The 11,306-nt window shown below is 34.5% G+C and overlaps 1 protein-coding gene and 1 long non-coding RNA gene across 3 annotated transcripts; both read left to right on the forward strand.

Moving 5' to 3' along the window:
- The first annotated feature begins 376 nt into the window (after positions 1-376).
- On the forward strand, positions 377-1,711 carry LOC142628818 (uncharacterized). Its single transcript, XM_075802853.1, has 2 exons — positions 377-878; positions 1,173-1,711. The coding sequence occupies exons 1-2, from the start codon at positions 377-379 to the stop codon at positions 1,709-1,711; spliced, it is 1,041 nt and encodes a 346-aa protein (XP_075658968.1).
- A 785-nt stretch (positions 1,712-2,496) lies between these two features.
- Positions 2,497-10,459, forward strand: LOC142626916 (uncharacterized). 2 transcript variants are annotated; one of them, XR_012842690.1, is made up of 5 exons: positions 2,497-2,720; positions 4,092-4,153; positions 5,471-8,206; positions 8,699-8,813; positions 9,838-10,459. It is a non-coding gene; the product is annotated as an uncharacterized LOC142626916 (long non-coding RNA). The 2 variants fall into 2 exon arrangements; XR_012842691.1 differs by having other exon boundaries at positions 2,505-2,720; positions 7,754-8,206.
- The last annotated feature ends 847 nt before the right edge of the window (positions 10,460-11,306 follow it).

Below are 11,306 nucleotides of genomic sequence, written 5' to 3' on the forward strand. Positions count from 1 at the left end.
GACCTCCCTCTTTTCCAGTAAGAACAAGAGCGAGGAGGTTAAAGAAGAGATGAGAGAGATGTTCAGGGCCCAGATCATTCACCAGCATGAGCGATACCTAGGGCTACCACCCTTGGTAGGGAAGGGGAAAAAGAAAGCCTTCCACTGCATCTTGGATCAGGTTGGTCAAAAGGTGGCGGGTTGGAAAGGAAAGTTGATGACAATGGCTGGCCGGCAAATCCTTATAAAGGCAGTTGCCCAAGCAACACCGATGTATACAATGAATTGTTTTAAAATTCCAGATTCTTTTTGTAATGATCTGAACTCTTTGATAAGGAATTTTTGGTGGGGGCAGTGAGATAAGGAAAGGAAATTAGCTTGGATAGCATGGGAGAAGATGTTTACACCAAAAGCAGAAGAGGGGATGGATTTCAAGGATCTCAAAGCCTTTAATTTAGCGCTGCTTGCAAAACAGGGGTGGCAGCTCTCCCAAAATTCTGGTTCCCTTGCCCATAGAGTGCTGAAAGCAAGGTATTTCCCGAAGTCCAACTTTTTGGAGGCTCAATTAGGTAAGAAACCGTCGTATACATGGAGGAGCTTGATGGCTGCAAGAGAAGTTCTTTGGCGTGGCTTGAGATGGAGCATAGGGAATGGTCGAAGAACTAGGATATGGGCAGACAGGCGGATCCCAATCCCAAATTCTTTCAAGGTAGCAAGTTCTTGGCCTCAATATTTTGAAGGAGAACTAGTGGAGACCCTTCTTGACCGAGAATCTGGTGGATGGGACACTGGTGTGGTAAAGAGTATCTTCCTACCTCACGAAGCAAAGGCTATATTGAGCATCCCAATCAGCCTAAGTTTCCTGGAGGACGAAGTGATTTGGGCGTGGACAAAAAAAGGTGACTTCACGGTGAAAAGTGCTTATCAGGTGGCATATCAGTGACTGGCCGAAGTCAGGGGAAGAGGAGCAGGGGGTGAGGAGTCCAACCCGAGAAGGAAAAAAGAATTTTGGAAGGCCATTTGGGAATTAAAATGTCCGAGCAAAGTCAGACACTTCATGTGAAGGGCATGTAAGGACATTCTCCCAACAAACTATTGCCTTAGTCGTCGGAAGGTGTCCGTGGTTGATGAGTGTGTGATGTGTGGGAAGACTGAGTCTTTGGGACATGCTTTGTGAGACTGTTGGATGGCAGATGCTGTTTGGAAGGAAACAAAGTTGCTATTGCCCAGATTGAATCATCCTCATCGCGAATTCATTGACGTGATATGGAAAATTTGGGAGGATCGGAAGGAAATAGAGTTGGAGCGCCTAGCGTGCACAGCATGGTGCATTTGGAAGAATAGAAATGCAGCAAAATTTGAAGGAAAATGCAAACAAGCAGAGGTAATAGCCTCTGAAGCCAATGTTCTTGTAGAGGAATTTAAGGAGCAAAATGTTGCCCCAAGACAAAGTACCCAACCGAGAACAAAAGTTTGGACCCCTCCACGTGAAGGATGGTTTAAAGTAAATGTGGACGGGGCGGTGTTTAAAAAGTTGGGCAGCTATGGAATAGGGATTGTAATCAGAGGTGAAAAGGGTCAAATCAGGGGAGCGATGAGTAAGAAGATGAAAATACCATTGGGAGCTTTGGAAGTGGAAGCGAAGGCCTTTGAAGAAAGAGTTTTGCTAGTTGTCAACCTCGGTTTTCATAAAAGGCGATGCAAAAGTGGTGACAGATGCTTTGGCAGGTAGCAGCGCCCTTCCAAGTTCGATTCGGATGATCATAGGAGGCTTCCAAAGGTGGAAACTCAGAGTCCACGCGTGGAAAGTTAGTTATGTGCGTAGGACAGGCAATATTGCTGCCCATCTTATGGCTAGAAATGCCAGATTAGTGAATGATAGTGTAGTATGGGTTGAGGATACTCCTCCCATCATTGAATGTCAAGTGATCAAAGATGTAACTGTTTCGGACTTTTGTCCTAGTTTATGAACTCTTATACAGATTATGTAACACCCCGACCCAACTTTATATTTAAACTATGTGTTTAAGTGGTTAATTATTATTTTAGGCCACTTTTTTCTATAATTAATAAAAGTGTATTTAATAAACATATTATTTTATAATGCCTTTGGATAAGAATTGTAAAGATTATAAATAAGTGAATGGCTATTTGTAATATAAATATATACTAAGTATGTACAAAATTATATTAAGTGGTCAAGTTATTAGAGATATAGTTGTTGTTGTTTAATTAAGTGTTTAAGATAAGGGGTTTATGTGCCAAGTTATTTTATAGTTGGGTCTTTATAGAATATAAGCTTATAAACGGGTGGGGTGGTAAGTAATTTTTAAAAGCTACAAGTGTGAGTCATCATCCCTTTTTCCTTTATGCATACACGTGCCCCCCAAAAATATTCTCCCTTATCTCTTCTTGGCTGCCACCAGAAACTTCCTTGGTCTTCTTTCTTTGCTATTTTGTTTTCTTCTTTCTTGGTTCTTATTGGCTGCACCTTATTGTCCTTATCTCTTCTTTAACTTTCTCAAGCAATTAGTAGACTCAAGAGTCAAGAACACTCTCCCTCTCATACCCACGGGTCCAACATCAAAAGAAAGAAAAAAAAAACTCTCAACTCTCCTCTCCCTTTCACACCTACGGGTCCAGCAGCAACAAGAAGTTCTTTCCATTCTTCCCAAGCTCTTGTTCCTAACTTAAAACTAGAGTGATTCTAGCTCTATCACTCTAAGAAATTTGTATCTAGGGTAAGGGGAAAATCTAATTCTTTTGATCTATTGTCCATTTTAAACTTGAGTGATAGTTATGTGATTTTTGTTTATGAGCGTATTGGATTTTAGAGATTGTTGATTTCATGAATATGAATTGAATCATTGTTATGCTTGCATGTGCTTCTAGATGATAGACTAATATAAAATCTGTTATGGGTAAGTGTCTAAATGAGTAAAATAGCTAGATAAAATTTATGGAAGTGCTATTTGAGGTGCTGAATGTGTAGTTGATTTAGTAATTGAAGCTTGTTGAGAGATAGTGCATGAACTTGTTAAGAATTGCACTCACTGGTTAACCTGTTAGGTTATTATAAATTCTGTATTTTTCTAGGATATCTATGGGTAAAAGGTTTATTGGAGATTATTATATAATATGTCTAGTATGTGTGTATTAAATTTTATAGGAAAATACCATCGTTTGATAATTTTTTGTGAATTTACAAGAAAATGCTGCAAAGCTGTCACTATGACAGATTCTGTGTTTACACATGGTAAATTATGTATTAAATTGTATACAGTAAATTTGATGCTAGGGATATTTTCTATGGAATCTAAGACACATATGGTTGTAATGGAAGTAGTTTCACAGTATTTGGATCACTATAAAAATAATGGTTTAATTTCTAAGTTGCATGAAATTCTGTCAAGACAGAGTTGAGCATATAGTCTTGTATGATTTTTAGTAAATTATAGTTTTATTTTTTGACTCCGAAATTGATATGGCATTTACTATACATCCAGAGGAGTTCCTTTGTAAAATTTCATGAAGTTTGGATATGAATTGATAGCCCATTCGTATTTTACAAAGGAGGCATATGCTGCTGAAATAAAACAGTGAACAGTAAGGGACATGCCTAACTTTGAGGATTTAATTCTAAAGTTACGGTGAATGTTTTAAACTATAAATTAATATTCTTATCATTTAGTATGTCTATAATCACATATAAATTTTATGTAACTTGGTTCAAGATATGGTACTCAAAAGAGGGGTTCTAAACCATCTAATTGTTATTTTTATGAAGCTGTCTTGTTCAATGTGTTGCCATGTGAGTGCACATGGTTATATGACCATGTTTAAAGGATTTTATGTTTATGCATGCTTTATTGCCCTAATCTCAAAGAACCTTTTGAAATGAAGTTGGCTCTTCTAGAGATATGATATTAATATGAGAATATTGGTTTTCTTTAGTTTGGTACATCATTTGTTGATGTGTGCATAATATGTTTGTGGAAACCTTGTTGAGGTGGGATTAGGATTTCCTTGATTTTAAGATATTGGTTTTGAGATGAATGCGTAAGTTTATGATAAGGAGTAATTGATAATAATAAGCTTTAATTTTGGTTTAGGTGTTACCAATACCCAAGTCTAAGCTCCTTTGACTGTAAGCTCTCGATTCCTCTGCTTTCAGGTAAGGGATAAGTTATATGAGCATTGGCAAGTCATGAGGCTATTTTAAAGTGTATTATACATTAAAAGGTTTTTGATTAGAGATATGACATATAATCATGTTTCAAACGAAGATATGTTCGTGAGTTCTCCAAACTTTATGTATATGATTTAAGCATATTGATGCTATTACTAATTCCACGAACATAATATTTATAAAAAACAACGGAAATACTTTTATTATGAAATGTTATCCAAATTCTGAATTTCAGTATGATGAATAAGTATGAAATGTTTTCGGGTTATGTCCTCTGATGATCTGAACTCTGCCAGTAGGGGTTTAATTACTAGCTTTCTATGGAAAATATTATCTGATTGGCCATTAAAAGTGGGACTAGCTCTGCTGTACCTGCCCTTGTTGGTTACGGCCAACTTGTGGAGGAAGTCAACCTACTCCCATGGTTAAAAGATATGTATTATGATGTGATCCCAAGAATACCTGGTATTGTGGGGAATGCTAGATGTCTAGCACAGTGGTGATAGAAGCCTCCCAAATAAGTACAGACTTATTAGATATGGGCTAACCAATATGCTATGAAAAACTATATTATTTTAATGATCATGAGAGAATGATTTTTTTAAAATTCATTATGATAAGTTAAAAGCTCTCATGAAAAGAAGTCTCTAATGAAAAGGAAAGCTGTTCTTTAAAGATAAAAGTTTCTGACGTTTTGTTGTGCTTTAAAAATAACGAATCTGATGAAAAGGTTTTAGTGTTCTTTAAAGATAAAGCTTTTGATGAAGGTATGAGTTTATGTCAAAAAGTCATCAGAAATCTGTTCTTAAAAAACGTTAAGTTTTATGACTATGAAAGTTATAATATTTGATGAGAAGAAGTTTATAAAGAAAAGTTTTCTTATTTGTTAAGATGTTTCTAATTTAAGATAAAGTTACCAATTATCTAATTTAAGTCAAATGATTATTTTGTAATAAGATTTTATATATATATATATATATATATATATATATATATATATATATATATATATATATGAATATAACAATCAATATTGTGATTGGTGACTTTGTAAGAAATGAAAGAAATTCAATTCGAAAGGTTTTCATAATATTATTCCAATAAAAAAAGGGAGAACAATTAATTTCCTACGAAGAGCGTATAAGTTATTATTATAAATAGTATAAAATACTATACATGAAAACCTATTCTCCTATCTGAACATTTATAAAATGAAATGATTTGATTTACATGCATTCTTATTAAATTCTTATGTATCTTACCCTTACTGAGCTGTGTAGCTCACCCCTTCCACTCTTTCAGTCAACAGGTTTTTATTTTGGAGCAAAGTGAGCCTTAGTCGAGTTTTGGAAGAAGCTGGTTTTAGTTTTAAAAGTATAGATGTTGAATTAGTAGTTTGATGTTTAGCTTTGTAGTATGGTGTATGTTAGGATTTAATGAAAGTTGTGTACCTTAAAGTATTAAGAGATGTATTATATGAAATTTAAAATTTGAGTAACTGGTGGATTATATTATTCTTTGAGCACAGTAGAGATGCTCTGAATGTCAAGTGAAAGGTTATATCACTTAAGTAAAGAAACAAGAATGAAAAGAAAGAGGGAAACTTTTGTAAAAGTTAAGTTGGATCTTGTTAATATCAAGTTTAAACTTGATATTAACATGCCGGTCATGGTCACAAATCTGAGTATCGGGTTTGGGTCGTGACAGATTGCCCATAAAAAAAGAAAAAGAAAAAAAAGAATACAATATTATATTAAACTACCAAGAGACAACTACTCAAAGTACACGCCCAAGCAGAAAGAAAAATCCACAAACAAAACACCAAAACATAACTACTTAAGACCTCTCTAAGAGCACTATAAGATAGAAACCCAAATTGCCAAATGAGAAAAATTCCTTGGACTAAAGAAGCCCGTTAAAGAATCATGACTGTCTCAACAACTTTAAGCAAAAACTTTAAGTAGGGCATTTTCTTACATGTAAATATTAACTAAATAATATTTATTTTCACTATTATCTTTTTGTTGTACAATTTCATTATCTTCTATTCATCAATGAAAAAAAAAATTATCTTTTACTTTTTTTAAAGAATTTTTTGTTCATTTGTAATATTTTCATCCAAATTTTTTGCTGTGTTTTGTGTAATATTAGTAACAAATTTATTTGTAGATTATTGTTTAGATTCAATTTATTTTTCAAGTTCTCTTTTCTTTAAAATTTCTTTATATGAATTTTCTAATAGACATTTATAATTAAGAAATATTTTCAAATAAATAAAACATGATTTATAATAAAAAATTATAATTTAACTTAAATAAAATTTAAAGTGGAACAGTAGAACTTGATGTGTCAAAAGTAAGATTGCAACTTTATTAAATGATGTGATCACTTTATACTCTAACTCTACACAAACAAAAATTTATCTATCATATAACTTAATAAATTTGTACTAATGCAAAGTAAATTATTTTAAAAGAATAACTAATAAAAAATACCCGAATAATACAAATTAAATAAATTATTGAAAATTATAAATAAAAAAAAAAGTTAACAAAATAACAAATGGGTTGATGCCAATGATGGATAGTAGTCTAGTTTTTGTATTCTAGTTTTATTAAAATAAAAGGTACAAACTAGGTGTGTAAATGTGTGTCATTTGGTCTGTGGGGATGAAAATAAGATTTAAAAAAATAGAAATAAATAGATAAATAAAAAAATAAAACTAGATGAGATTGCAATATGAGTTTTAACAATCACACCTGTCAATATAAAATACAAAAAGATATGAGTTTCACATTTTTGCTAAAAAAAACTACCCACTTTAGTGGGTTTATAATACTGTTCATATGCAAAAGTGCTATGATAACTGTGCATATATATAAACGGTTGTTGTAGCTTTGCATTTTAATATTTTATTAGTTTTTTCTCTCACCATCAGACCTCCACACACTCTCTCTTCACTCTTCTACTGCATCTCTTCTTCTCTAACTCACTCTTTCTTTCTCTACAACAATTAATCTGTCCACCCACCACCAACCCAGTACCACACTACAAAACACGCGAGTCTTAGGCCGCTTTTTTTTAGCCGCGTTTGCAAAAATGCGGCCTAAGACCCTAGTTGAGCCACGTTTCCCTGAAACGCACCCACAGCACCAAATTTATGGCCGCGTGTGTTGAACGCAGCCCAAGACCAGGTCTGTAGCCGCGTTTGTCGGTTCTACAGCTGCATTTTTCTAGAATGGGTTGAAGCCACGTTTATAGAACACAGCTATAGGTCTGTCCTAAAGCCGCGTTTATTAAAAACGCGGCCATAGTCAGCCTAAAGCTACATTTGAAAAAACGGGGCTACAACCCCTACTATAAATTGGAATGAAAAAAAACCCCTAAGGCACTGATCTAAGCCCTTCAAACTTTCTCTGTCTAAATTCAACCCTAGCCTCTTCAATCGCACATCAGCCTCTACCTCTCAAGCTCGATCTCAATCCTCACCCTCCAAGCCTCCATCTCTCAACCCTCATCCTCCATCTCCGATCTCAACCCTCTGGCTTTGATAAGAGAGATTATATATGATTTTTATATATCCAGGTAGAGGGGTGTATATGGAAATTTCGGGGTGAGTGGTAGGAGAGCACATACAGGTTCATTTCTGAGGAGCGGTGCGCTTCACGATCTGGTGGTGGTGGTGAGGGTTGCTGACAGTGCCGGACGTGCCGCCGCGTGGGGAGATGGAGATGGATCTGTTGGGAGAGATCGAGCGGTCATAGTCGATGGAGAATCGCACCGAAGGAGACAACGGAGGGGAGATTCCATACATGTTGACGCGTGGCAGTGAGGCGAAGCGATGGTGGTTGTTAAAGAAGGTTGTCGATCTGGACGAGATGTTGAGATCGGTGGGGCTTTGCCACCGGAGAGAGATCTGACCCGATTCATCAAATGGCCTAAGACTGTTCAGCTTCAGAGGAAGAAGAGGATCCTCAAGCAGAGGCTCAAGGTTCCCCAACTCTCAACCAGTTCACCAAACCCTCGACAATAACCTTGGTATGTATACTATTTGATTCTTACATTTTTTGTTTTTTTTTTTACTACTCCAATTATTTGAGATTTAAGGAAACATATTGTTGTAACGTGATGGAGGTTTTATGTTTGGTTTGGCCACTTTGAATTAATTCATGTGATTTATGAGTTATTATATCATTGATTGGAGTTCTTCAATGTCTCTATTTAAAATGGGCTTATTTTTAAGTGCTTCATAAGTACTATAGATTAGTTTAAATAATTTGGGTCATATATATCCGTACATATATTGTATGAGGCTTTTGGGGTTTGCTTTAATGGTTCACTGAGTCTGAGTTTTGAGGTCTTGCAAAAGGTGTATATTTTATCATGGAGAGAAGCTCATTTCTTTTGTTTTTTGTTTTTGTTTTTGTTTTCTAACTGCATATGGTCATCCATGAAAAGTTACAGTAGTCAACAGAAGTGGCTTCCAATCATTTAATGACTATTTAACTATCCTTTGTTGTGGTTGACTAGTTTAGAGCAGCACTCCATGTACTTGTGGTTTTTTATGGAAGGGCCTCCACATGCTCTAACCATGCAAGTAATCAAGGAGGTGATTAACTCTACCGTAGTTGAATATGTAGAAAAGGTAAGTATGATATTTTATTTTATTTATATATTTATTTAAATCACATGATTTTTTACTTATTTTTCTTTTGTTTCCTTCATCTAGACAATGCTCTCTATTTACTTCAATACGTTAGCTTCATTAATGTCCTTGATAATAGTAGGTGAATGCTTTCAAATGCCTGCATTTGATGGTAGGAAATTGAAATCATGGTTTCAAATGCTCTCTTATTTTTCCCAACAAATAAATGATTTGTTGTCCAAATCAGATTTTGGTAGTGCTGGTGGTGGCAGGAGTGGATAGATAGCTTATTGGGTGGTTGGAATTCAATGGGTAGTTTGATAGTCTTGTTGCGTTGAGAACCAAAATATGGGATAGTCTTCTTGGATTTTGTGATTTTGTATGATTTTATTTGGTTGTTTGTAATGGAGGTGGCTTGCTCTTTTAATGGGTGGCTCTGTTTTGGGATTAAAATGAATGTACGCCAGGTGCTTGAGAAAACTTCTCAATGAATTTCAAATAGGGGCTGCTATCAACCTCTTGGAGCCAACCAGACAACTGAAGGGAGCTGATTTTTGTGCTACCTGATTTTTGTTTTTAAGTAATACATTATGCATTTTATTTTCCAACAAAAAATCCTTATCTTTTTTCCCGGGTAAAGGCCCAAAGAAGCCTTAATTAAATTGTACACATAAGTATATTATATTATAGTATTAGTTAAAATAGGGGATCTTCTTTTATTTGGGGGCCTTAGGCCAATGCCTTAGTTGCCTCTATACTCCGATTGACCTTGAAACGAATGAGAATCGCTCCACTTAGTAAGAGTGTTAGCGGCCACATTCCCTTATCTACTCACCCATAGCTCTGAACTCACCACATTCTGTTGCAAGGCTTTGATATTGATAATAGCTTAAAAGTACAATATTATCTTAGACTTGGTAGGCATTATCACATATATTTTGTGTTTATTCTCACACTTACACGTAATATGAGAGTCAGCAAATTTCTCTAAAATATACTTTTTACATGTATTTTTCTCTTGTAGGAGATTAAAACTAATGAGTTAAGCATGAAACATGAAGCCAAAGGAATCCAAGGGTGATGATCAACTAAGAAGTGGCTTTTGAAGAATTTAATGAGTTAAAGATGTGTGAAAAAATAAAAGGAACGAGAGAAATTCATTTGAGCCGCAGATAGAAAAAAATCTTGGCATGGAAATATTCTGACTAGTTTTAGTGTTTTGGCCATATCTTTTCACTTCAAAATCGGATTGACTTGTTTCTTACAGCTACAAAAAGAGGACGTAACGATCTAAAACTTTATTGTTTACCAAAACTTCAGAATCTACCATATTCAATGCCAAAACCAACCTGAAAGTTGACCCACTGTTGAAAAATAAGAATTGACATTTTTTATTTTCCTTTTTGGGAGCATGTATTTTAGGGTTTTGAATGTTATAAATATTAAATGAATACAATGGCAGCCAAGTTTTTGGGAGCTGAGAAACCTTATTTTTCATAAATTTTTGAGAGTTTTATTTTCTTTGGAAGCTTAAGAACCTAAGCTAAGGTTAATGGTGAATCTCCATTGTTGTAAGTTGTCCACTGTTTAATCCAAGTATGTTTTTCACGTTTTGATTAGTGAAATCAATTGTTCTCTTTTCATAATTGTTTTGTTAGGTTGATATTTAATTTTTAATTCGTTCATAAGTCTATTCTTGAATCTTCTTATTATTAGAACAGGGTTTTATATGCCCTCTAGCAAAACATGGTAATCTTGTTAGATATTACTTTTGTCATAGTATTGCCTCTAGAGTATGCAATGCTCTTGAGTTTTTGTAGCAAATTTACTATTTTCTATACTCAATTTTTGGAACAATTGATGAATATAATCATCCAAAGAGAGTTTTATTAATAAGGCTTATTTCTAAATCTTCCAATTGGATAGTTTATGTGTTTACTTACTCGATTGTGTACTAAATTGGATTATAAATGGATGATTAACAATATTGCTAGACAAACCCTAACATTCTAGTGATTTTAATTATTGAATTTTACCAAACTATCTTTGTCCTAGTTTCAATCATATTTTTCTATATATTATTGGTGCTTTAGATGTGTTCTTGTTTTCCTTTTCTCAGTGGAATGAAAACCTTGGCTACACTAAAATTTCCATTACAAAATTGAACAACATCAGATATCATCAACTAACTAATAGAATTCTTAATTTAAAGTCATGGTTCTGCATATATAGATGACCCAAAACGGTGAGAAAGGCTGTTTAAAGGCCAATTTCCTTTCCTTTTTTTGGTTTATCATACATTGGGTCCTCGTCGATGTGACTCTTTGTGTGCATGTGTTGCTAGGGTGAGGTGTGTGCATGTGTGTGTGTTAGTCTCTTTTTCTTATTTTATTTTAAGGAGTCGCCACCAATCATTGGTTTTGTATTAGGTGTGATTGTTCACCTATTTGTCTAATTCTTTTTAGTTGCCTAATTAACTAAAACCAATTCAAG

Source organism: Castanea sativa, chromosome 3 (assembly GCF_040712315.1).
Source record: "Castanea sativa cultivar Marrone di Chiusa Pesio chromosome 3, ASM4071231v1".
NCBI lineage: Eukaryota > Viridiplantae > Streptophyta > Magnoliopsida > Fagales > Fagaceae > Castanea > Castanea sativa.